Raw genomic sequence first — 27,516 nt, forward strand, 5'->3', positions numbered from 1 at the left:
TGACTCCGCTGTCCTGGCGTCGTGAGGGAGTTTGTTCCACCATTGGGGAGCCAGAGCAGCGAACAGTTTTGACTGGGCTGAGCGGGAACTGTACTTCCTCAGTGGTAGGGAGGCGAGCAGGCCAGAGGTGGATGAACGCAGTGCCCTTATTTGGGTGTAGGGCCTGATCAGAGCCTGGAGGTACTGAGGTGCCGTTCCCCTCACAGCTCCGTAGGCAAGCACCATGGTCTTGTAGCGGATGCGAGCTTCAACTGGAAGCCAGTGGAGAGAGCGGAGGAGCGGGGTGACGTGAGAGAACTTGGGAAGGTTGAACACCAGACGGGCTGCGGCGTTCTGGATGAGTTGTAGGGGTTTAATGGCACAGGCAGGGAGCCCAGCCAACAGCGAGTTGCAGTAATCCAGACGGGAGATGACAAGTGCCTGGATTAGGACCTGTGCCGCTTCCTGTGTGAGGCAGGGTCGTACTCTGCGGATGTTGTAGAGCATGAACCTACAGGAACGGGCCACCGCCTTGATGTTAATTGAGAACGACAGGGTGTTGTCCAGGATCACGCCAAGGTTCTTAGCGCTCTGGGAGGAGGACACAATGGAGTTGTCAACCGTGATGGCGAGATCATGGAACGGGCAGTCCTTCCCCGGGAGGAAGAGCAGCTCCGTCTTGCCGAAGTTCAGCTTGAGGTGGTGATCCGTCATCCACACTGATATGCCTGCCAGACATGCAGAGATGCGATTCGCCACCTGGTCATCAGAAGGGGGAAAGGAGAAGATTAATTGTGTGTCGTCTGCATAGCAATGATAGGAGAGACCATGTGAGGTTATGACAGAGCCAAGTGACTTGGTGTATAGCGAGAATAGGAGAGGGCCTAGAACAGAGCCCTGGGGGACACCAGTGGTGAGAGCGCATGGTGAGGAGACAGATTCTCGCCACGCCACCTGGTAGGAGCGACCTGTCAGGTAGGACGCAATCCAAGCGTGGGCCACGCCGGAGATGCCCAACTCGGAGAGGGTGGAGAGGAGTATCTGATGGTTCACAGTATCGATACTCCTCTCCACCCTCTCCGAGTTGAAGGGTTTATCTTTATTTGGACTATTTTCTACATTGTAGAATAATAGTGAAAACATCAAAACTATGAAATAACACATCGAATCACATAGCAAAAAACAACAACTTTGCCTTGATGACAGCTTTAAACAATATTGGCATTCTATCAACCAGCTTCACCTGGAATGCTTTTCCAACAGTCTTGAAGGAGATCAGACATATGCTGAGCACATGTTAGCTGCTTTTCCTTCACTCTGTGGTACAACACATCCCAAACCATTTCAATTGGGCTGAGGGAGGATGTATGTGGAGGCCAGGTCATCTGATGCAGCACTCCATCACTCTCCTTCATGGTCAAATAGCCTTTACAAAACCTGGAGGTGTGTTGGGTCATTGTCCTGTTGAAAAACAAATGATAGTCCCACTAGGTGCAAACCAGATGGGATGGTGTATCGCTGCAGAATGCTGAGGTAAGTGTGCCTTGAATTCTAAATAAGTCACTGACAGTGTCACCAACAAAGCACCCCCACACCATCACACCTCCTCCTCCATGTTTCACGTTTGGAACCACACATGCAGAGATCCGTTCACCTACTCTGCATCTCACAAAGACACGGCGGTTAGAACAAAAATCACAAATTTGGACCCAACAGACCAAAGGACAGATTTTCACCGGTCTAATGTCCATTGCTCATGTGTCTTGACCCAAGCAAGTCCCTTCTTATTATTGGTGTCCTTTAGTAGTGGTTTCTTTGCAGCAATTTGACCATGACGGCAGCAGGAGGCCTAGTGGTTAGAGCGTTGGACTAGTAACAGAAAGGTTGCAAGATCAAATCCCCGAGCTGACAAGGTAAAAATGTGTCATTCTACCCCTGAACAAGACAGTTAAATCCACTATTCCTAGGCTGTCATTGAGTATAAGAATGTGTTCTTAACTGACTTGCCTAGTTAAAAAATAAAATGAAAGCCTGATTCACAGTCTCCTCTGAACAGTTGATGTTGAGATGTGTCTCAAATCAAAGTTTATTTGTCATGTGTGCTGAATACAACAGGTGTGTAGACCTAATAGTGAAATGCTTAATTTACAGGCTCTAACCAATAGTGCAAAAAAGGTATGACGTGAACAATAGGTAAGTAAAGAAATTAAAAAAACAGTAGCGAAGCTATAATTCCAAAAATGGACTTTTATCAAGGCACACCTGTTAATTGAAATGCCTTCCAGGTGACTACCTCATGAAGCTGGTTGAGAGAATGCCAAGAGTGTGCAAAGCTGCCATCAAGGCAAAGGGTGGCTACTTTGAAGAATCTCAAATATAAAATATATTTTGTTACGACATGATTCCATATTTGCTATTTCATGGTTTTGATGTGTTCAATATTATTCTACAATGTAGAAAATAGTAAAAATAAAAAACCCTGGAATGAGTTGGTGTGTCCAAACTTTTGACTGGTACTGTATTTTTTTCTTTGTGATTTATTTTATGACATCCTGCATATGAGGGATATTCCCTCCTGAATAGTACATGCATAGGCTACTGTAGCTCCTGGTGGAATGTAATGAATTTCCTCTCCTCTTCGGAAGAGGCGAAACGGATCAGAGGACCAATATGCGGCGTGGTAAGCGTCCATGGTTCTTTTTAATACGTTAAGGCACACATGAACAACTGACTACAAAAACCAAGAAATGTGAAAACTCAAAACAGTCCTATCTGGTGCAATCACAGAGACAGGAACAATCACCCACAAACACACAGTGAAACCCAGGCTACCTAAGTATGATTCTCAATCAGAGACAACTAATGACACCTGCCTCTGATTGAGAACCATACTAGGCCGAAACATAGAAATACCCAAAACCTAGAAAAACAAACATAGACTGCCCACCCAACTCACGCCCTGACCATACTAACTAAATACAAAACACAGGAAATAAAGGTCAGAACGTGACATGGAAATGGTACCTCAAGATGAATTGTTAGGGAAGTTTTCAAAGGAAAGGCTGACCTTACAGTATCCTAATTTTAAAGGCTTTGAAATTCCATTAAATAAGTTTAAACCAGGCTTCTAGACGCTCATACATAATCACTTAAAAATGTATTTACTGTGACAGTCTCCTCTCTATATCTATATAAATATAATTTGGTGTTATCATTTAACGAAATACTGTATTTATTTATGCTCGATCTCAAGTAGTGATGACAGGGCTGCATGTGTCCTTTGAGTATCAATATCTCTAGTAGCATAGTAGCTGAATAGAACATTCATTCCACTGCTCTGTATGCTAATGACCAGAATCCTGGGAAATCCTTGAAGAAAGTCATCATGGCACATGCAAAATGGCTCTTTACATTTGCGTCTCTTTCATCCGAAAATAGATCCCTTTGGTTCAAGAGTTAACATATCACTCTTGCACATGAAGTTACAAGTATTTTCTAATGGGCACATTGAAATGGTAGCTTGAAAGCATGAACCATTGTTGTTGCAGCCATTGAATCAACTGTAATGTATAGATGGAGGAAGCTAATCAATATGCTTTGCTGTGGTTATTTTTAAACTGAATTACATTACAAAACCCTGCCATCTGTTGAATCACCTCAGTATCAGTAGTGCTTTATATGCCTTCACTTCCCTTCTCAGGTGGAGGGTATGAACGTCAAATCCCACAATTTATAAATGAAATGTTAACCTGCCTCACTTTCGTTTTGCCATTCCATCTGTCACCACCTAAAACAAACACCTCTTCTGAAGCTGATTTCCCCACAAAATTCTGCATTCAAAAGCCAACATTCAAAAGACAAAACAGCTCTCTTGTTAAAGCATCATTTATGTAATCAGTTACACCCAATTATAAACTGGGTGGTTCGAGCCCTGAATTCTGATTGGATGAAAGCTGTGGTATATCAGACCATATACCACGGGTTTGACGAAACAATTATTTTTACTCCTCTAATTACGTTGGTAACCAGTTTATAATAGAAATATGGCACCTTGGGGGTTTGTGGTATATTGCCAATATACCACAGCTAAGGGCTGTATCCAGGCACCCTGTGTTGCTTCGTACTTAAAAACAGCCCTTGGCTATGGTATATTGACTATATACCACACCCCCTCGGGGCTTATTGCTTAATTATAACTCCAGTAGCATGGTAATAAGACAGAGTTAGAATATCATAATGAAACTCCCTATCCCCACACAAAAAGCTCCCACAATTGTGATGCACACAAGTCACAGAACGAAGACGTACAGCTAGATATTATCGTGTCAAAATGTTGTGATGAGAGTTATCCCACTGGGCACATACAAGTTTATTCAACGTTGTTTCCACATTATTTCAATTAAATTATGTTAAACCAACGTGGAATAGACGTTGAATTGATATCTGTTCCCAGTGGGATCTCTGTCAGGTGTAGAGGTTTCATTTAGATCATTGTGTTCACAGCACTGAGGCTCACATAAGACAGGCTGCTTTCACACCCTCTCATACCCTCAGCCCTCAGCAGCTCTGTTTAAGCAGATGGTGACTAAATAGACCTGCTCTTTGTGAAGCTGCTAGTGTGAGAGACAACCTTTAGAGACTGTGTTAGCTCAGTGACTGTGGACGATATTAGAGAGTGGGAGCACAGCTGCTCAGGATAGGATGTTAGCAATGCCAAAACCAAATCACCCAAACTAGTTAGAGTTCAGATATGAATACTGTAGTGAATTTGAGTACAACTCAAGGTTTAATGCAGGATATACAGTTGAAGTTTACATACACTTAGGTTGGAGTCATTAAAACTAATTTTTCAACCACTCCACAAATTTCTTGTTAACAAACTATAGTTTTGGCAAGTCGGTTAGGACATCTACTCTGTGCATGACACAAGTAATTTTCCAACATTTGTTTACAGACAGATTATTTCACTTATAATTCACTGTATCACACTTCCAGTGGGTCAGAAGTTTACATAGACTAAGTTTTTACTTATTTATTTATTTATATGTTTTATTTCATTTACCCCGTTTTCTCCCCAATTTCGTGGTATCCAATTGTTTTAGTAGCTACTATCTTGTCTCATCGCTACAACTCCCATACGGGCTCGGGAGAGACGAAGGTTGAAAGTCATCCGTTCTCCGATACACAACCCAACCAAGCCGCACTGCCTCTTATTAATTAACACAGCGCACATCCAACCCGGAAGCCAGCCGTACCAATGTGTCGGAGGAAACACTGTGCACCTGGCATCCTTGGTTAGCTCGCACTGCGCCCGGCCCGCCACAGGAGTCGCTGGTGCGCGATGAGACAAGGAAACCCCTACCGGCCAGGCCAATTGTGCGTCGCCCCACGGACTCTGGTGGTAAAGCTGGCGCTGTGCCACCCGGGAGGCCCTCACATACACTAAGTTGACTGTGCCTTTAAACAGCTTGGAAAATTCCAGAAAATTATGTCATGGCTTTAGAAACTTCTGATAGGCTAATTGACATCATTTGAGTGAATTGGATATGTACCTGTGGATGTATTTCAAGGCCTACCTTCAATATCAGTGACTCTTTGCTTGACATCATAGGAAAATCAAAATAAATCAGCCAAGACCCCAGAAAAATGATTGTAGACCTCCACAAGTCTGGTTCATCCTTGGGAGCAATTTCCAAACACCTGAGGGACCACGTCCATCTGTAAAAACAATAGTACGCAAGTATAAACACCATGGGACCACGCAGCCATCATACCGCTCAGGAAGGAGACGTTCTGTCTCCTAGAGATGAACGTACTTCGGGGTGAAAAGTGCAAATCAATCCCAGAACAACAGCAAAGGTCCCTGTGAAGATGCTGGACGAAACAGGTACAAAATAATCTATAGCCACAGTAAAATGAGTCCTATATCGACATAACCTGAAAGGCCGCTCAGCAAGGAAGAAGCCACTGCTCCAAAACCACCATAAAATGCCAGACTACTGTTTGCAACTGCACATGGGGACAAAGATCATACTTTTTGGAGAAATGTCCTCTGGTCTGATGAAACAAAATTAAAACTGTTTGGCCATAATGACCATCGTTATGTTTGGAGGAAAAAGGGGGAAGCTTGCAAGCCGAAGAACACCATCCTAACCATGAAGCACAGGGGTGGCAGCATCATGTTGTGGGGGTGCATTGCTGCAGGAGAGTCTGGAGCAGTTCACAAAATAGATGGCATCATGAGGGGGGAATTATATGGATATATTGAAGCAACATCTCACGACATCAGTCAGGAAGTTAAAGCTTGATCGCAAATGGGTCTTCCAAATGGACAATGACCCCAAGCAAACTTCCAAAGTTGTGGCAAAATGGCTTAAGGACAACAAAGTCAACAAAGTCAAGGTATTGGAGTGGTATTGACCTCAACCCTATTGAAAATTGTGGGCAGAACTGAAAAACATGTGCGAGTAAGGAGGCCTACAAGCCTGATTCAGTGACACCAGCTCTGTCAGGAGGAATGGACCAAAATTCACCCAACTTATTGTGGGAAGCTTGTGGAAGGTTATCTGAAACAGTTGACCCAAGTTAAACAATTTAAAGGCAATGCTACCAAATACTAATTGAGTGTATGTAAACTTCTGACCCGCTGGGAATGTGATGAAAGAAAGAAAAGCTGAAATAAATAATTCACTCTACTATTATTTTGACATTTCACATTCTTAAAATAAAGTGGTGATCCTAACTGACCTAAAACAGGGAATTTTTACCAGGATTAAATGTCAGAAATGGTGAAAAACTGAGTTTAAATGTATTTGGCTAAGGTGTATGTAAACTTCCGACTTCAATTTTAGATTGATTGTTGAGAATAATGGGGAAGTCAGCGAGGCCTATCATTTGGTGGATTTGCATATAGCCTATTAGTAAGGGATATAAACCATAAATTAATCCCCACTATAAACCATAGGTTTACAATAACACTGTAATAATCACGTATTAACCCTTAATAATATTATCTGACCTAAAGCCAATTCGCACAAGGGCAGATTATTCACTGGGTGTTGATTGGGACTACAGAACAGAGGAATTGTGCTGTACGTGTGGTGTATTTGGAGTGACACATGACACAGTTTAATAATTGAATGACAATCAGTGATGTTTGGTCACATACTGCCACCTGGTGGATTTTTGAGAGAATGAAGACATGTGACCAGATTCTGGCATTTACATTACATTTAAGTCATTTAGCAGAGGCTCTTATCCAGAGCGACTTACAATACATTTTGCTTTGACAGTCCACATTTATCTTATTTTACAACCTGGTCTCATAGATTGGACATAACATAGTAAATGTATGGGTGGGCATATTAAGCAAATGTTTAGCTACCCAAAGGTTGCCTGTTTGAATCTAATCACGGATAACTTTAGTATTTTAGCAACTTTGCAACTACTTACTATATTTCAGTTACTTTGTAACTACTTAGCATGTTAGCTAACCCTTCCACTAACTTTAACCACTAACCCCCAGCCTAGCTAATGTTAGCCACCTAGTTAGGTTTAGCCACCTAGCTAATGTTAGCACAACAAATTGGAATTCGTAACATATCGTAAGTCAGTGGAGGCTGGTGGGTGGAGCTATAGGAGGATTGGCTCATTGTAATGGCTGGAATGGAATGAATGGAACAAAGTCAAACGTGTATTTCTTAGGGGCACACAATTTTCACGCCATTTCGGTGCTATACATCACGGTTGGCATAGATTTCAGCACGCATACGGGTGCACATAGTGTCAAGAACAATACTGGTGTCGTGTAGAAAATGACAGCGGAAGATATCATGGAATCTATTCAACACACAACTAAAACCATAGAGCACAGGTTGGCAATTTGGCCAAGCCTAACTACATTAATGGATGTTGCTGTTTCATCAGGGAGACACAAAGATGAAACAAACAAGTGTAATCATTTTTGCTATTTCATGCAGCCACAGAATAGAAAGATGTTAAACAAATATTTTGTATTCAAATGACCCATTGTTTAAAGTTGAGAAATGGCCTATCATTGTGAGACTGGGTATGTATCTATGCCTCCAAAATAATATGGTAACGTTGGCCTCATGCATATGCCCTCAAACAAATAAATAAAACCAAGGTCATCCAAAATACATCAGATATAGAGTTTTTTTAAATTAAACCAGCAACGCAAATAATTAATCTTAGTGATTGACACAATACTGGTATTTCATTACATTTCATTATAGCACAACGGTTTGATTTGTCTAAATCTTAGCAATTTCTTCTTAGCTAGCTACATAGCCGTCTTTGTATCAAAGATAATTGCGTAATTATCGTATTTCGCAGTCCTAATGTAGTCTTCACTAGCCAGCTAGCTAACGTCCACTGATTAGCTGCACTGGAGAAACTATTACACTCAACTGAACGACTTGAGTAGTGTAGTGTTAGCTAGCTACATAGCTAGCTACATAGCCGTCTTTGTATCTAAGATAATTGTGTAGTCTAGAGCGATTTTCTAGGTTAGCTAGCCAGCTATTGTCGTTCTTTTAACGCAACGTAACGTAAACAACATTACTAGCTAGCCAGCTAGCCCCCGAATAGCAGCACTGTCGAAACTATTACACTCAACGGAACGACTTGATTAGTGTAGTGTCAACAACGCACCCACTGCCAGGTAGCCTACTTCAGCAGTACTGTATCATTTTAATCATTTTAGTCAATAAGATTCTTGCTACGTAAGCTTAACTTTCTGAACATTCGAGACGTGTAGTCCACTTGTCATTCCAATCTCCTTTGCATTAGCGTAGCCTCTTCTGTAGCCTGTCAACTATGTGTCTGTCTATCCCTGTTCTCTCCTCTCTGCACAGACCATACAAACGCTCCACACCGCGTGGCCGCGGCCACCCTAATCTGGTGGTCCCAGCGCGCACGACCCACGTGGAGTTCCAGGTCTCCGGTAGCCTCTGGAACTGCCGATCTGCGGCCAACAAGGCAGAGTTCATCTCAGCCTATGCCTCCCTCCAGTCCCTTGACTTCTTGGCACTGACGGAAACATGGATCACCACAGACAACACTGCTACTCCTACTGCTCTCTCTTCGTCCGCCCACGTGTTCTCGCACACCCCGAGAGCTTCTGGTCAGCGGGGTGGTGGCACCGGGATCCTCATCTCTCCCAAGTGGTCATTCTCTCTTTCTCCCCTTACCCATCTGTCTATCGCCTCCTTTGAATTCCATGCTGTCACAGTTACCAGCCCTTTCAAGCTTAACATCCTTATCATTTATCGCCCTCCAGGTTCCATCGGAGAGTTCATCAATGAGCTTGATGCCTTGATAAGCTCCTTTCCTGAGGACGGCTCACCTCTCACAGTTCTGGGCGACTTTAACCTCCCCACGTCTACCTTTGACTCATTCCTCTCTGCCTCCTTCTTTCCACTCCTCTCCTCTTTTGACCTCACCCTCTCACCTTCCCTCCCTACTCACAAGGCAGGCAATACGCTCGACCTCATCTTTACTAGATGCTGTACTTCCACTAACCTCATTGCAACCCCTCTCCAAGTCTCCGACCACTACCTTGTATCCTTTTCCCTCTCGCTCTCATCCAACACCTCCCACACTGCCCCTACTCGGATGGTATCGCGCCGTCCCAACCTTCGCTCTCTCTCCCCCGCTACTCTCTCCTCTTCCATCCTATCATCTCTTCCCTCTGCTCAAACCTTCTCCAACCTATCTCCTGATTCTGCCTCCTCTCCTCCCTCTCTGCATCCTTTGACTCTCTATGTCCCCTATCCTCCAGGCCGGCTCGGTCCTCCCATCCCGCTCCGTGGCTCGATGACTCACTGCGAGCTCACAGAACAGGGCTCCGGGCAGCCGAGCGGAAATGGAGGAAAACTCGCCTCCCTGCAGACCTGGCATCCTTTCACTCCCTCCTCTCTACATTTTCCTCCTCTGTCTCTGCTGCTAAAGCCACTTTCTACCACTCTAAATTCCAAGCATCTGCCTCTAACCCTAGGAAGCTCTTTGCCACCTTCTCCTCCCTCCTGAATCCTCCCCCCCCTCCTCCCTCTCTGCAGATGACTTCGTCAACCATTTTGAAAAGAAGGTCGACGACATCCGATCCTCGTTTGCTAAGTCAAACGACACCGCTGGTTCTGCTCACACTGCCCTACCCTGTGCTCTGACCTCTTTCTCCCCTCTCTCTCCAGATGAAATCTCGCGTCTTGTGACGGCCGGCCGCCCAACAACCTGCCCGCTTGACCCTATCCCCTCCTCTCTTCTCCAGACCATTTCCGGAGACCTTCTCCCTTACCTCACCTCGCTCATCAACTCATCCCTGACCGCTGGCTACGTCCCTTCCGTCTTCAAGAGAGCGAGAGTTGCACCCCTTCTGAAAAAACCTACACTCGATCCCTCCGATGTCAACAATTACAGACCAGTATCCCTTCTTTCTTTTCTCTCCAAAACTCTTGAACGTGCCGTCCTTGGCCAGCTCTCCCGCTATCTCTCTCTGAATGACCTTCTTGATCCAAATCAGTCAGGTTTCAAGACTAGTCATTCAACTGAGACTGCTCTCCTCTGTATCACGGAGGCGCTCCGCACTGTTAAAGCTAACTCTCTCTCCTCTGCTCCCATCCTACTAGATCTATCGGCTGCCTTCGATACTGTGAACCATCAGATCCTCCTCTCCACCCTCTCCAAGTTGGGCATCTCCGGCGCGGCCCACGCTTGGATTGCGTCCTACCTGACAGGTCACTCCTACCAGGTGGCGTGGCGAGAATCTGTCTCCTCACCACGCGCTCTCACCACTGGTGTCCCCCAGGGCTCTGTTCTAGGCCCTCTCCTATTCTCGCTATACACCAAGTCACTTGGCTCTGTCATAACCTCACATGGTCTCTCCTATCATTGCTATGCAGACGACACACAATTAATCTTCTCCTTTCCCCCTTCTGATGACCAGGTGGCGAATCGCATCTCTGCATGTCTGGCAGACATATCAGTGTGGATGACGGATCACCACCTCAAGCTGAACCTCGGCAAGACGGAGCTGCTCTTCCTCCCGGGGAAGGACTGCCCGTTCCATGATCTCGCCATCACGGTTGACAACTCCATTGTGTCCTCCTCCCAGAGCGCGAAGAACCTTGGCGTGATCCTGGACAACACCCTGTCGTTCTCAACCAACATCAAGGCGGTGGCCCGTTCCTGTAGGTTCATGCTCTACAACATCCGCAGAGTACGACCCTGCCTCACACAGGAAGCGGTGCAGGTCCTAATCCAGGCACTTGTCATCTCCCGTCTGGATTACTGCAACTCGCTGTTGGCTGGGCTCCCTGCCTGTGCCATTAAACCCCTACAACTCATCCAGAACACCGCAGCCCGTCTGGTGTTCAACCTTCCCAAGTTCTCTCACGTCACCCCGCTCCTCCGTTCTCTCCACTGGCTTCCAGTTGAAGCTCGCATCCGCTACAAGACCATGGTGCTTGCCTACGGAGCTGTGAGGGGAACGGCACCTCAGTACCTCCAGGCTCTGATCAGGCCCTACACCCAAACAAGGGCACTGCGTTCATCCACCTCTGGCCTGCTCGCCTCCCTACCACTGAGGAAGTACAGCTCCCGCTCAGCCCAGTCAAAACTGTTCGCTGCTCTAGCCCCCCAATGGTGGAACAAACTCCCTCACGACGCCAGGACAGCGGAGTCAATCACCACCTTCCGGAGACACCTGAAACCCCACCTCTTTAAGGAATACCTAGGATAGGATAAGTAATCCCTCTCACCCCCCTTTAAGATTTAGATGCACTATTGTAAAGTGACTGTCCCACTCGATGTCATAAGGTGAATGCACCAATTTGTAAGTCGCTCTGGATAAGAGCGTCTGCTAAATGACTTAAATGTAAATGTATATGTTGACAAAATAATCGCATTGAAATTAGATTAAATTTAGTCATGATCCGTTTCATATTTCATTCAAGTACATTTTGTAGGTTGGCTAGCAAGTAAAACTTGACGTTACAAATGAACTTTGGGGGAAACTGGTCCAGCCACTTGGTAGCTAGCTATTGTTAGTTCAAATAAAGCAACATGATGTACTCATATTAAAGCGCAACTGTAAACTATAAACCAAACATAGTTATATTTCTGAATTACGTCCAAGGTGGAGGGTTCTCAAATGAACGTGGACCCGCATCCGACAGTCCTAGCACTTTGAAACCCACGCCCACCGTGACGTTATAGCATCACCCACCCGGCGAAATGGCTTGAAAAGAGTGTGTACCGTTTCTCTCACCTTAACCTGTCATGTTCACAGAGAATGACATTTGCATTGATTAGTTCTCGGGGTCAAAGCTGCGTATTCGATATATCAGAGATAATTAAGGAGTATGAATCTTGTTTAGCACATGAATGAAATTGCATTATTGGACACCATCATTATAAAACAGATGAAGGTAAAGGCATTTCCCGTTTTGGGACTATACCTTTTCCTCCCTGATGCCCTTGTAGCTATGGAAACGTCCACCAGCCTGTTCACCCCTTCAGACCAGGCACTGCGTGTGATGTAGCTAGCTCGATGGTTTATGTGTGCCAGAATTACCGATAAATCAGACGTTTCAAGATGGCTTTACAACGACTGATGTCTTTTTTCATCCTTTACTCAATTCTTGGTAAGTTATTTTCATTTCCACTAAGATAAGGTGTAGTTTAACGGTACATGTTGTGCATTGCAAATGTATTCATTCGCAGACATGGCAATGCTTTGTTATGAAAATGATCGCGCTGACTAGCTAAACGGTTTTCCTACTCTCCTAGCATACTAGTAGTAGCTTGGCCGGGTGTAAACATGCTGAGGATGAGGCACACAATTAATAGATGGTAATTCATTTTCTTTATACATGCGTTATAATCACATTGAAACGCTCACACAATCCTCAGCAGTTTTTCATTAATATTTAAATAAAAAGAGAACAGGTTGTGCACACTGCTTTTGCATCTTCTAACGTTGAGCACTCCTCATCTGTCGCTCAAAATGTGATGATGATGTCAACCGTTATTTCCATCCAAGCTGCCAGGTAGGCCTACATGTCATTGTATGAATGATTTTATTCTGCTAAAGATTCTGCTACCGCACGGCAAGCGGTACCAATGCACCAGGTGTGAACCAACAGGACCCTGAACAGCTTCTACCCCTAAGACAGAAGAATTCTAAACAAGTCTGCTAAATAGCTAACCAAATGGCTACCCGGATTACCTGCATTGACTCTCTTGCACTGACTCTATACCCAAATACATACACTGACATGACCATAAGTATGTGGACACTGCTCGTCGAACATCTCTTTCCAAAAGCATGGACATTAATATGGAGTTGGTCCCCCCTTTGCTGCTATAACAGCCTCCACTCTTCTGGGAAGGCTCTCCACTAGAGGTTGGAACATTGCTGCTGGGACTTGCTTCCATTCAGCCACAATTTCATTATTGAGGTCGTGTACTGATGTTGGGCAATTAGGCCTGGCTCGCAGTTGGCGTTCCAATTCATCCCAAAGGTGTTTGATGGGGTTGAGGTCAGTTCTCTGTGCAGGCCAGTCAAGTTCTTTCATACGGATCTCGAAAAACCATTGCTGTATGAGCCTCGCTTTGTGCACAAGCACATTGTCATGCTGAAGTTGGAAGCACAGAATAATCTAGAATGTCATTGTGTGCTGTAGCGCTAAGATTTTCCTTAATTGGAACTAAGGGGCCTAGCCCAAACCATGAAAAACAACCCTAGACCATTATTCCTCCTCCACCAAACTTCACGGTTTTCACTATGCATTGGGGCAGGAAGCGTTTTCCTGGCATCCGCCAAACCCAGATTGTGACTATACATCACTCCAGAGAACTTGTCTATGGAGATTGGATAGCTGTGTGATTATATTCACCTGTCAGTAACTGCTGTGGCTGAAATAGCCAAATCCACACATTTGAAGGGGTGTATACTTTTGTATACAGTGGGGCAAAAAAGTATTTAGTCAGCCACCAATTGTGCAAGATGGATTTTCTTTTCTCATTTTGTCTGTCATAGTTGAAGTGTACCTATGATGAAAATTACAGGCCCCTCTCATCTTTTTAAGTGGGAGAACTTGCACAATTGGTGGCTGACTAAATACTTTTTTACCCCACTGTATATACTGTACATGTAACAGTATAGACGTCACGTCCGTCCCCTCGCCCCGACCTGCGTGCGAACCAGGGACGCTCTGCCCACGTCAACAGTCACCCTCGAAGCATCGCTACCCATCACTCCACAAAAGCCGTGGCCCTTGCAGAGCAAGGAGAACCACTACTTCAAGATCTCAGAGCAAGTGACGTCACCGATTGAAACGCCACTAGCGCGCATCACCGCTAACTAGCTAGCCATTTCACATCACAACCTCTTCCTCTTTCTGCAGCAACCAGTGATCCGGGTCACGGCCCCAATGTAACTTTATAGACTTTACGTCCGTCGCCCCGACCTGGGCGCGAACCAGGGACGCTCTGCACACGTCAACAGTCACCCTCAAAGCATCATTACACATCACTCCACAAAAGCCACAGCCCTTGCAGAGCAAGGGGAACCATTACTTCAAGATCTCAGAGCAAGTGACGTCACCGATTGAAACGCCACTAGCTCGCACCACTGCTAACTAGCTAGCCATTTCACATCGGCTACATACACACAGACTCAGCACTGGTACTTCCTGCAATAGCCATGTTTGTTTCTACTCCCTATATATAGCCACTCATTCTTTTTATTTTTTATTCACTGTGTCACTATTTCTATTTTTTTGTTTGTTTTATTTTTTGCATCTTTTTACTCATCCGTAGGGGATCCATAAGTAAGCATTTTACTGTCTACAAAGCATGTGACGAATACAATTTGTTTTGGCTGCTTTTACAGTAGCTGTGCTAGAATGTCTGGGAAATGGGTTTTAAAAATATAGATAGATAGATAGATAGATAGATAGATAGATAGATAGATAGATAGATAGATAGATAGATAGATAGATAGATAGATAGATAGATAGATAGATAGATAGATAGATAGATAGATAGATAGATAGATAGATGGATGCACTGGATCAACAGCTTGGGTCTTTTGAGAGAGAGATCCCTTTCTTTATGTAGGCTACACAGTGGAAAGCTTTCGGCTATGGAATGGTTTTATTCCAGGCACACAATAGCAATCATCCATTGTCCTCTTAATTAACCACAGATTCTCTCCCACAGTCTGAAAACTGTCTGGGTCAACAAAGCCTCATGCAGGTGGGAGGATACACTGAAGCTTGGACACTGTCTGCCTGTCTGTTTGTAGGCAGCAAAATATGAGACATGTAGTTTAAGATATTTATAGACTAGTAATTCATATTATGTTCAGTCTAAGTACATTGTAAAGGAATTGAAGGTTAATGAGTGGTTTTACAGGGATAGGCTGTCCCTGCTCTGTTTACCAGAGGAAGATTTGCTGGACAAGCTCTCCTCGTATCTCTCAGGATGGCCAGTCACTTTTTGTTGTAAAAATAGCTCATGATGTACAGGGGTTTGAAAGTCAGTCGCTGTGACAGAAGCTGAGTCGGATCTCATCAGCGCTCACAGCTGAGCTAATATGACTGAGTGCTCCACTTTGGCAGGACACATGTTTTCTCCACTCTCAGGGCTGGCTGAAGCCTTTGAGGCAGTGTTCAAACTAGAGGTCGACCGATTAATCGGAATGGCCGATTAATTAGGGCTGATCTCAAGTTTTCATAACAATCGGAAATCTGTATTTTTGGACACCGATTATTACACCTTTATTTAATCTTTATTTAACTAGGCAAGTTAGTTAAGAACACATTATTATTTTCAATGGCGGCCTAGGAACAGTGGGTTGACTGCCTCCTTCAGGGGCAGAACGACAGATTTTCACATTGTCAGCTCGGGGGATTCAATCTTGCAACCTTACACTTAACTAGTCCATCGCAATAACGACCTGCCTCTTGTTGCACTCCACAAGGAGACTGCCTGTTACGCGAATGCAGTACGCCAAGGTAAGTTGCTAGCTAGCATTACATTTATTTGTATAAAAAACAATCAATCATAATCACTAGTTAATTACACATGATTGATGATATTACTAGATATTATTTAGCGTGTCATGCGCTGTGTATAATCTGACTGAGCATACAAGTATCTGACTGAGCATACAAGTATCTGACTGAGCATACAAGTATCTGACTGAGCAGGTGGTAGGCAGAAGCAGGCGTGTAAACATTCATTCAAACAGCACTTTCGTGCGTTTTGCCAGCAGCTCTTCCTTGTGCATCAAGCATTGAGCTGTTTATGACTTCAAGCATATCAACTCCTGAGATGAGGCTGGTGTAACCGAAGTGAAATGGCTGGCTAGTTAGCGTGCGCTAATAACGTTTCAAATGTCACTCGCTCGCTCTGAGCCTTGGAGTAGTTGTTTCCCTTGCTCTGCATGGGTAACGCTGCTTCGAGGGTGGTTGTTGTCGTTGTGTTCATGGTTCGAGCCCAGCGAGGAGAGGGACGGAAGCTATACTGTTACACTGGCAATACTAAAGTGCCTATAAGTACATCCAATAGTCAAAGGTTAATGAAATACAAATGGTATAGAGAGAAATAGTCCTATAATTCCTATAATAACTACAACCTAAAACTTCTTACCTGGGAATATTGAAGACTGTTAAAAGGAACCACCAGCTTTCATATGTTCTCATGTTCTGAGCAAGGAACTTAAACGTTAGCTTTCTTACATGGCACATATTGCACTTTTAGTTTCTTCTCCAACACTTTGTTTTTGCATGATTTAAACCAAATTGAACATGTTTCATTATTTATTTGAGGCTAAATTGATTTTATTGATGTTTTATATTAAGTTAAAATAAGTGTTCATTCAGTATTGTTGTAATTGTCATTATTACAAATAAAAGGGGAAAAAATCGACCGATTAATCGGTATCGGCTTTTTTGGTCCTCCAATAATCGGTATCGGTATCGGCGGTGAAAAAAATCATAATCGGTCGACCTCTAGTTCATACCCATCCTAAAAGCTTACACGTGTTCTCACAGTCTCTGAGAGGGACGTACAATTAAACTAGCCTATCCTCCACCAAACCGCCAGGCTATTGGAGTATAGGCCCATCTTGCATATGAGGGAATTGTCTTTCATGTGCATCATGAATTGATAACCAGAGACATTTTAAATCAGCCGCAGTGCTTTTATCTGTCTGGATTATACCTTGGAAGTGCTTAATACACTCAGATGAATTGTGCTCCAATACATTCCAGTCTTGATTTCACCCCTCATTTAGGAGTCCTTAATATCGCTGATGAACACACAGAAGGAGGGACTGTTTTTATTACCCACTGTGTGTTATTATAGTAACTCTTAAGCCTTCCTAAATATATCTCCCAATTGTTTAATTTGAGAGTGTTTTGTAGTTAGGATAATTAGGAGAAATGGTTAATTTTGAGGCTAAGGCTCTTTCTCACCCTCTGTAGCTATAGGCCTAGACCTCCTGACCCTCTAATCTTTTAGGCCTATCTGTTTAACGGGCATTGGCAAAATTGGCACTGTCCTGGAATGAAAATACTGAAGATTATTATTATTATTAAGATTGTCAGTCCGAATTTTTTTCTTCTCACTTATTTGTTGACTTTTACAGGCTACATTCCATCACGCGGGGTAATCCTCCGAACCACAGACAAGACTGTGTGGGCAAATGAATTTGAACGTAAGTCACTGAAACACTGACTAATTCTCTCTGAATTATTTTTCTTCCATTGCCCGTCTGTCTGCCAGTCTCTTCTGTTGTCTGCCGGTGTCTTGACATCGTAGTATCACGGTTTTCTTTTCAGCTATTGAGTTGACGTGCTTGATAGAGTCCATCTCAACAAACAAGCCCAGAATCGAATGGAAGAAAATCCAAAATGGCGTCCCTAGTTATGTGTACTTTCAAAATCACATTTCGGGTAAGATTATTCTTTTTTTTAAGCACCTTACCAACACCATATTGGCCTAAGAGCTGTGTTATTATTCTCTGTAAGGGAATGAGAGGTTGGATTGTGTTTTTGCCTCTCTATTAGGGGACTTGGAGCACAGAGCCCAGCTCATCCAGCCAGCCAACCTACTGATCCTCAACACCAGCCGTGCAGACACTGCAGAGTACCGCTGTGAGGTCGCTGCCATTGATGACCACAAACACTTTGATGAAATTCTAATCAGTCTTGCTGTCAGGGGTGAGGTCGTATTGTCATATTCCTGTGTCACTTAACCAATGCAGAGCTCCCACCTTGTCATTGGCCTGAGATATATGTGTGTCCACTGGTCAATCTCAGTATAGGCCTTGTCAGTGTTAGGTGTGTTGTTGACCAATGTTTTAATCCTATAGTAGAGTTTGCTGTGTTTTTTCAGTGTTGTCTATTTCTAAGTAAAGTGTGCTCACTCTCTCTCAAGAAAACTGTTATTTGGGTGCCGTAGTATGACCTCTGTCCTTTACCTATGTGTATGTGTGTCTTCCAGAGCAGTTGGGAAAAAGCAGAAGTCAAATTCCTGTCGGACCATTGTGTACAATTATTATTTATTTATTGTCTGTGCAGTAAAGCCTGTGGTGCCCAGGTGCAGTGTGCCTGTGGCGGTGACTGTTGGCACGTCCTCTGAGCTGCGCTGCCTGGAGAACGAGGGCTTCCCTGCCTCACAGTACCGCTGGTTCCGCAACAACGAGGAGCTTCCCCAGGACCCAAAGAGCAGCCCCAAGTTCATCAACTCCACCTATTCCATTAACGCTGACACGGGTGGTCTGGTAAGAAATAATCAATGGAGATTGAACGGAAACTAGATATATGAATATCATGTTTAATGAGACAGTAGATCCAACTGTTGGATGATGTTGGTACAAGAGAAAAGCCGTATGATGTATTGGGGTGGATTTTGGCATTTTTCCCTCCAGAAATTCCGCCGGATGAGGAAGGAGGATGCGGGGGAGTATTACTGCCAGGCAAAGAATGTAGCTGGACATGCACAGTGTCCCACACAGCTGATGGACGTCTGTGAGTAGGCCATGCTGTACTAAACACCCAACTGACATTCTTACTGCAACTATGTATTGTTTACATCCCCGTTACATCCCCGACATCCCCGTTATTTTGCAAGAGGAAGCGACGCAGGTACAGAGGACAAAGAGCTGGATGCCTTGTCAGGACCCGGAAAAGGCGAGTGGGAAAGCTGCCGTTACCGTCAATACTACTCGCCAACGTGCAGTCATTGGACAATAAATTAGATGAGGTACGATCACAAATATCCTACCAACGGGACATCAAAAACTGTAATATCCTATGTTTCACGGAATCGTGGCTGAATGACGACATGGACATTCAGCTAGCGGGATATACGCTGCTCCGGCAAGATAGAACAGCACACTCCGGTAAGACGAAGGGGGGAGGGGTCTGTGTATGTTTGTAAACAACAGCTGGTGCACAAAATCTAAGGAAGTCTCTAGATTTTGCTCGCCTGAAGTAGATCATATTGTGATAAACTACTTGCCTAGAGAGTTTTCAGATATACTTTTCGTGGCTGTTTATTTACAACCACAGACAGATGCTGGCACTAAGACCACACTCAGTCAGCTGTATAAGGAAATAAGCAAACAGGAAAGCATTCACCCAAGGGCGGCGATCCTAGTGGCCGGAGACTTTAATGCAGGGAAACTGAAATCATTTCTAACAAATTTCTATCAACATGTTAAATGTGCAACCAGAGGGGAAAAAAATTCTAGATCACCTGTACTCCACACACAGAGACGCATACAAAGCTCTCACTCGCCCTCCATTTGGTAAATCCGACCACAATTCTATCCTCTTGATTCCTGCTTACAAGCTAAAATTAAAGCAGGAAGCACCAGTGACTCGGTCTATAAAAAAGTTGGCAGATGAAGCAGATGCTAAACTACAGGACTGTTTTGCTATCACAGACTGGAACATGTTCCGGGATTCTTCCGATGGCATTGAGGAGTACACCACATCAGTCACTGGCTTTATCAATAAGTGCATCGAGGACGTCATCCCCACAGTGACTGTACGTACATACCCCAACCAGCAGCCATGGATTACAGGCAACATTGGCACTGAGCTAAAGGGTAGAGCTGCCGCTTTCAAGGGGCGGGACACTAGAAATCCTGCTATGCCCTGCGACGAACCATCAAACAGGCAAAGCGTATTGAATCATACTACACCAGCTCCGACGCTCGTCTTATGTGGCAGGGCTTGGAAACTCTTACAGACTACAAAGGGAAGCACAGCCGCGAGCTGCCCAGTGACACAAGCCTACCAGACGAGCTAAATCACTTCTATGCTCGCTTCGAGGCAGGCAACACTGAGGCATGCATGAGAGCATCAGCTGTTCCGGGCGACTGTGTGATCACGCTCTCCGTAGCCGAGGTGGGTAAGACCTTTAACTGGCAGGGGTTTTTACTGACATTTTCATCATGTCCCTGATTGAGTCTGTAATACCAACATGTTTCAAGCAGACCACCATAGTACCTGTGCCCAAAAATACAAAGGCAACCTGCCTAAATGACTACAGACCCGTAGCACTCACAACCGTAGCCATGAAGTGCTTTGAACGGCTGGTCATTGTTTACGTCAACACCATTATCACAGAAACCCTAGACCCACTCACATTTGCATACCGCCCAAACAGATCCACAGATGATGCAATCTCCATTGCACTCCACACTGCCCTTTTCCACCTGGACAAAAGGAACACTTATGTGAGAATGCTATTCATTGACTACAGCTCAGCATTCAACACCATAGTACCCTCAAAGCTCATCACTAAGCTAAGGATCCTGGGACTGAACATCTCCCCCTGCAACTGGATCCTGGACCTCCTGACGGGCCGCCCCTAGGTGGTGAGGGTAGGTAGCAACACATCTGCCATGCTGATCCTCAACACTGGAGCTCCCCAGGGGTGCGTGCTCAGTCCCCTCCTGTACTCCTTGTTCACCCACGACTGCATGGCCAGGCACGATTCCAACACCATCATTAAGTTTGCAGACGACACAACAGTGGTAGGTCTGATCACCGACAATGACGAGACAGCCTATAGGGAGGAGGTCAGACACCTGGCCGGGTGATTGTGGACCACAGGAAAAGGAGGACCAAGCACGCCTCCATTCTCATCAACAGGACTGTAGTGGAGCAGGTTTGAGAGCTTCAAGTTCCTTGGTGTCCACATCAACAACAAACTAGAATGGTCCAAATACACCAAGACAGTCATGAAGAGGGCACAACAAAGCCTATTCCCCCTCAGGAAACTAAAAGGATTTGACATGGGTCCTGAGATCCTTTAAAGGTTCTACAGCTGCATTATCTAGAGCATCCTGACTGGTTGCTTCACTGCCTGGTACGGCAATTGCTCGGCCTCTGACCGCAAGGCACTACAGAGGGTAGTGCGTACGGCCCAGTACATCACTGGGCTAAGCTGCCTGTCATCCAGGACCTTTACACCAGGCGGTGTCAGAGGAAGGCCCTAGAAATTGCCAAAGACCCCAGCCACCCCAGTCATAGACTGTTCTCTCTACTGCATGGCAAGAGGTACCGGAGTGCCAAGTCTAGGACAAAAAGGCTTCTCAACAGTTTTTACCCCCAATCCATAAGACTCCTGAACAGGTAATCAAATGGCCGCCCAGACTATTTGCATTGTGTGCCTCCGCCCAACCCCTCTTACGCTGCTGCTACTCTCTGTTTATCATGTATGCATAGTCACTTTAACTATACATTCATGTACATACTACCTCAATTGGCCCGACCAGCCAGTGCTTCCACACATTGGCTAACCGGGCTATCTGCATTGTGTCCCGCCACCCACCACCCTCTTTTACGCTACTCCTACTCTGTTCATCATATATGCATAGTCACTTTAACCATATGTACAGTGGGGCAAAAAAATATTTAGTCAGGCACCAATTGTGCAAGTTCTCCCACTTAAGAAGATGAGAGAAGCCTGTAATTGTCATCATAGGTACACTTCAACTATGACAGACAAAATGAGAGAAAAAAAATAGAAAATCACATTGTAGGATTTTTAATGAATTTATTTACAAATTATGGTGGAAAATAAGTCTTTGGTCACCTACAAACAAGCAAGATTTCTGGCTCTCACAGACCAGTAACTTCTTCTTTAAGAGTCGCCTCTGTCCTCCACTGTCAAAGGACACCAGAAACAAAATTGTAGACCTGCACCAGGCTGGGAAGACTGAATCTGCAATAGGTAAGCAGCTTGGTTTGAAGAAATCAACTGTGGCAGCAATTATTAGGAAATGGAAGACATACAAGACCACTGATAATCTCCCTCGATCTGGGGCTCCACGCAAGATCTCACCCCGTGGGGTCAAAATAATCACAAGAACGGTGATCAAAAATCCCAGAACCACACGGGGGGACCTAGTGAATGACCTGCAGAGAGCTGGGACCAAAGTAACAAAGCCTACCATCAGTAACACACTACGCCGCCAGGGACTCAAATCCTGCAGTGCAAGACGTGACCCCCTGCTTAAGCCAGTACACGTCCAGGCTCGTCTGAAGTTTGCTAGAGAGCATTTGGATGATCCAGAAGAAGATTGGGAGAATGTCATATGGTCAGATGAAATATAACTTTTTGGTAAAAACTCAACTCGTCGTGTTTGGAGGACAAAGAATGCTGAGTTGCATCCAAAGAACACCATACCTACTGTGAAGCATGGGGGTGGAAACATCATGCTTTGGGGTTTTTCTGCAAAGGGACCAGGACGACTGATCCGTGTAAAGGAAAGAATGAATGGGGCCATGTATCGTGAGATTTTGAGTGAAAACCTCCTTCCATCAGCAAGGGCATTGAATATGAAACGTGGCTGGGTCTTTCAGCATGACAATGATTCCAAACACACAGCCCGGGCAACGAAGGAGTGGCTTCGTAAGAAGCATTTCAAGGTCCTGGAGTGGCCTAGCCAGTCTCCAGATCTCAACCCCATAGAAAATCTTTGGAAGGAGTTGAAAGTCCGTGTTGCCCAGCAACAGCTCCAAAACATCACTGCTCTAGAGGAGATATGCATGGAGGAATGGGCCAAAATATCAGCAACAGTGTGTGAAAACCTTGTGAAGACTTACGGAAAACGTTTGACGTCATTGCCCACAAAGGGTATATAACAAAGTATTGAGATAAACTTTTGTTATTGACCAAATACTTATTTTCCACCATAATTTGCAAATAAATACTTTAAAAATCCTACAATGTGATTTTCTGGATTTTTTTTCTTCTCATTTTGTCTGTCATAGTTGAAGTGTACATATGATGAAAATTACAGGCCTCTCTCATCTTTTTAAATGGGAGAACTTGCACAATTGGTGGCTGACTAAATACTTTTTTGCCCCACTGCATATACTACCTCAATCAGCCTGACTAACCGGTGTCTGTATGTAGCCTCGCTACTTTTATAGCCTCGCTACTGTATATAGCCTGTCTTTTTACTGTTGTTTTATTTCTTTACTTACCTATTGTTCACCTAATACCTTTTTTGCACTATTGGTTATAGTCTGTAAGTAAGCATTTCACTGTATGGTCTATGCCTGTTGTATTCGGCGCACGTGACAAATAAACTTTGATTTGATTTAAATATGTCAGTGTGTCATACTGCTGCCACACTGAACATACAATTGTGTGTTGCCTAACCTGCAAGTGAGTCACATGCATCTACTCTAGTGCACATAAATCATAGTGGTTGACATGGACATGCATTCCAAGGTCATTCCTTTAAGTCAGGGTTCCCAAACTGATGGCCAGTGGGCTAAATTATTATGTTTTAGACAAATATTATATCTGATTGGGCTTCTTGCAGTCAATTTGCAGTCTACAAATGATTTGTAATTATCCTCCGGCCCCACTCCATCCACTCACCCCCCAAAAATGTATCATACCGCGGCTGCTGTAAGTTGTTTAAATTTGGGTTTATGTTACCCAGATCTCATCTCAAAATGCCCTGTTTGTATTTTCAGATGATGTCGACATTGTGGGCATTTTCCTGAAGGTGTTGGCGGCATTGGCTGGATTCATTGTTGTGATGGTGGGGGTTTGTCATGTACACAAACATCACTGCTTTTCCTCCGGCAAGGATCACACAGGAACCAAGTGAGTAGGGCTATGCAGTTTCAAATAGAGGTTGACCGATTAATCGGCATTAAGGGACAATTTCAAGTTTTCATAACAATCGGTAATCGGCCTTTTTGGACGCCGATTGTGGACGATTACATTGCAATTCACATGGAAACTGCGTGGCAGGCTGACCACCTATTACGCAAGTGCAGAGTCAAAAGGACCTTGTAAGAAGCCAAGGTAAGTTGCTAGCTAGCATTAAACTTATCTTATAAAAAAACAATCTTCACATAATCACTAGTTAACTACACATGGTTGATGATATTAGTAGGTTAACTAGCTTGTCCTGCTTTGCATATGATCAATGTGGGGCCTGTTAATTTATCATCAAATCACAACCTACTTCAACTTCGCCAAATGGGTGATTTAACAAAAGCGCATTCGCAAAAAAAGCACAATCGTTGCACAAATGTACCTAACCATAAACAAACAATGCCTTTCTTAAAATTAATACACAGAAGTATATATTTTTAAACCTGCATATTTAGTTCAAATAAATTAATGTTAGCAGGCAATATTAACTAGGGAAATTCACTTCAACAGTTTGGGCCGCCTGGCTCGTTGCGAACTGTGTGAAGATCGTAATTAATTTGCCAGATTTTTACATAATTATGACATAACATTGAAGGTTGTGCAATGTAACAGCAATGATTAGACCTAGGGATGCCATCCGTTCGATAAAATAGAGAACGGTTCCGTATTTCATTGAAAGAATAAACGTTTTGTTTTCTAAATGATAGTTTCCGGATTTGACCATATTAATGACCAAAGGCTCATATTTCTGTGTTTATTATATTATAATTAAGTCTGATTTGATAGAGCAGTCTGACTGAGCGGTGGTAGGCAGCAGGAGGCTCGTAAGCATTCATTCAAACATCATTTTTTTGCGTTTGCCAGCAGCTCTTAACAATGCTTGAAGCACATCACTGTTTGACTTCAAGCCGATCAACTCCCGAGGTTAGGCTGGCAATACTAAAGTGCCTATAAGAACATCCAATAGGCAAAGGTATATTAAATACAAATGGCATAGAGAGAAATAGCCGATGCGTCATAATTCCTATAATAACTACAACCTAAAACTTCTGAACTGGGAATATTGAAGAACTGGGAATATTGAACCACCAGCTTTCATATGTTCTCATGTTCTGAGCAACGAATTTAAATGTTAGCCTTTTTACATGGCACATATTGTACTTTTACTTTCTTCTCCAACACTGTTTTTGCATTATTTAAACCAAATTGAACATGTTTCATTATTTATTTGAGACTAAATATATTTTATTTGTGTATTATATTAAGTTCAAATAAAAGTGTTCATTGTTCATTCAGTATTGTTGTATTTTTAATCTTTGTTGTAATTGTCATTATATATATATATTATATATACCGATTAATCGGTATCAGCTTTTAAAAATCATAATCGGTCGACCTCTAGTTTCAAGTTTCAAAGTTGATTTGCCACGTGCACAGGATACACCAGGTGTAAAACATTACAGGGATATTCTTACCTTGAGAGCTCTTTCCAACAATGAAGTGAAAATAATAATAATATAGATAATAACAGAAAATGTTATTAAAAATTCAATGTAAAAATTAACCCAAAAAGTACGATATAGGTTGAAAGGGAAAGGGGGATACCTAGTCAGTTGTGCAAAAGAATGCATTCAACTGAAGTGTGTTATCCGCATTTAACCCAAACCCTCTGAATCAGAGAGCTGCGGGGGGCTGCCTTAATCGACATCCATTGTTCTGTACAGGGCTTTTAAAGCTAAATGGACCAGTTTAATAGTGACATATTATGTGATGTGAGTTGCTTAGTACGTTTTTGTGTGGAAATTAAGGATTTATTGTCTGTTTTAGCTACAAACTTCCATCGCAGGATGATGGCGTTGACTATGCCGAAGCAGATGAGGTGAATAAAATTAACATAATTGTGTGTTCTATATTATTATTATTGTTATTGAGCTAAAGTGTAATCACAATGTATTATTAAAAATGACAAATGAAAAGAATGAACAACTGCAGGTATTTTTTTGATAATTTATATTCCCATCAGGGTCACTTCCGTCACAAATCATCATTTGTCATTTGACATCTGAGATCAAGGAGACACACTAAAAGAGGAGACCCACTGAAGTCAAAAGTGTGTCAAATCCCATAATGGGGCTTCGTGTGAGAAATGTGAGCTGTAACATTTCACATGAACCAACAAGCTTGCCAAAGTTATCATAATGAAAAAGATCAATCATTATTTCAATTTTGCTTTCTGATAGGCAACTGCAACGTCATGTCCCTATTAGTACACTGTTTACTTTTTTTGTAGCACATATGTATTGCCCTCAGTCATTACTGTAACTACAATTACAGTATGATTTTTCTTTTTTAAGCTGTGACTTTTGAACTTCCACCAGCATGTTCATCTTAACTGGTGATGGAACATTCCCCCATACTGTTTTTAGACAAACAAGGTTTTTTACTTCCTAAAATTTCAACAAAGTACAACAAACCTGTTTAAAAAAAACAGTATTTCATAACCTCTGAATGCAAGCTGGACTAGTTTATGTTAATATGAAGGTAGGTTGTGTCAATAGTTGTATATATACTCTACCGTTCAAAAGTTTGGAGCCACGTAGAAATGTCCTCGTTTTTGAAAGAAATGCATTTTTTTGTCCATTAAAATAACATCAAATTGATCAGAAATACAGTGTAGACATTCTTCATGTTGTAAATGACTATTGTAGCTGGAAACGGCTGATTTTTAATGGAATATCTACATAGGTGTACAAAGGCCCATTATCATTAACCATCACCCCTGTGGTCCAATGGCACGTTATGTTAGCTAATCCAAGTTTGTCATTTTAAAAGGCTAATTGATCATTAGAAAAGTCTTTTGCAATTATGTTAGCACAGCTGAAAACTGTTCTGATTAAAGAAGCGATAAAACTGGCCTTCTTTAGACTAGTTGAGTATCTGGAGCATCAGCATTTGTGGGTTCGATTACAGGCTCAAAATGGCCAGAAACAAAGTACTTTCTTCTGAAAATCGTCAGTCTATTCTTGTTCTGAAAAATTAAGGCTATTCCATGCAAGAAATTGCCAAGGAACTGAAGATCTCATGCAACGCTGTGTACTACTCCCTTCACAGAACAGAGCAAACTGGATCTAACCAGAATAGAAAGAGTAGTGGGAGGCCCCGGTGCACAACTGAGCAAGAGGACAAGTACATTAGAGTGTCTAGTTTGAGAAACAGATGCCTCACAAGTCCTCAACTGGCAGCTTCATTAAATAGTAACCGCAAAACACCGTACTCAACAGTGAAGAGGCGACTCTGGGATGCTGG

General features: G+C 43.4%; 1 protein-coding gene across 2 annotated transcripts; it reads left to right on the forward strand.

Annotated features, from left to right (window-relative positions):
• The first annotated feature begins 12,360 nt into the window (after positions 1-12,360).
• On the forward strand, positions 12,361-26,836 carry LOC124006319 (junctional adhesion molecule 3B-like). Of its 2 annotated transcripts, XM_046316269.1 has the most exons (9): positions 12,361-12,641; positions 17,657-17,725; positions 17,850-17,963; positions 18,078-18,230; positions 18,591-18,793; positions 18,941-19,040; positions 24,021-24,153; positions 26,038-26,089; positions 26,234-26,836. In XM_046316269.1, exons 1-9 carry the CDS (start codon positions 12,593-12,595, stop codon positions 26,267-26,269), a joined length of 909 nt encoding a protein of 302 aa, XP_046172225.1. In that variant the 5' UTR covers positions 12,361-12,592; the 3' UTR covers positions 26,270-26,836. The 2 variants fall into 2 exon arrangements, with proteins under 2 accessions (XP_046172225.1, XP_046172224.1); XM_046316268.1 differs by lacking the exon at positions 26,234-26,836 and having other exon boundaries at positions 26,038-26,184.
• Positions 26,837-27,516: the final 680 nt, after the last annotated feature.

The sequence above is a fragment of the Oncorhynchus gorbuscha genome, linkage group LG19, assembly GCF_021184085.1.
Source record: "Oncorhynchus gorbuscha isolate QuinsamMale2020 ecotype Even-year linkage group LG19, OgorEven_v1.0, whole genome shotgun sequence".
Classification (NCBI taxonomy): domain Eukaryota; kingdom Metazoa; phylum Chordata; class Actinopteri; order Salmoniformes; family Salmonidae; genus Oncorhynchus; species Oncorhynchus gorbuscha.

Excerpts from the sequence above, each read along its gene's own strand:
- LOC124006319 (XM_046316268.1), top strand. The coding sequence starts at position 12,593 with ATGGCTTTACAACGACTGATGTCTTTTTTCATCCTTTACTCAATTCTT. Across the intron at positions 17,726-17,849 it reads GTGGGCAAATGAATTTGAAC|CTATTGAGTTGACGTGCTTG; the intron begins GTAAGTCACTGA and ends TTTTCTTTTCAG. Across the intron at positions 17,964-18,077 it reads CTTTCAAAATCACATTTCGG|GGGACTTGGAGCACAGAGCC; the intron begins GTAAGATTATTC and ends CCTCTCTATTAG.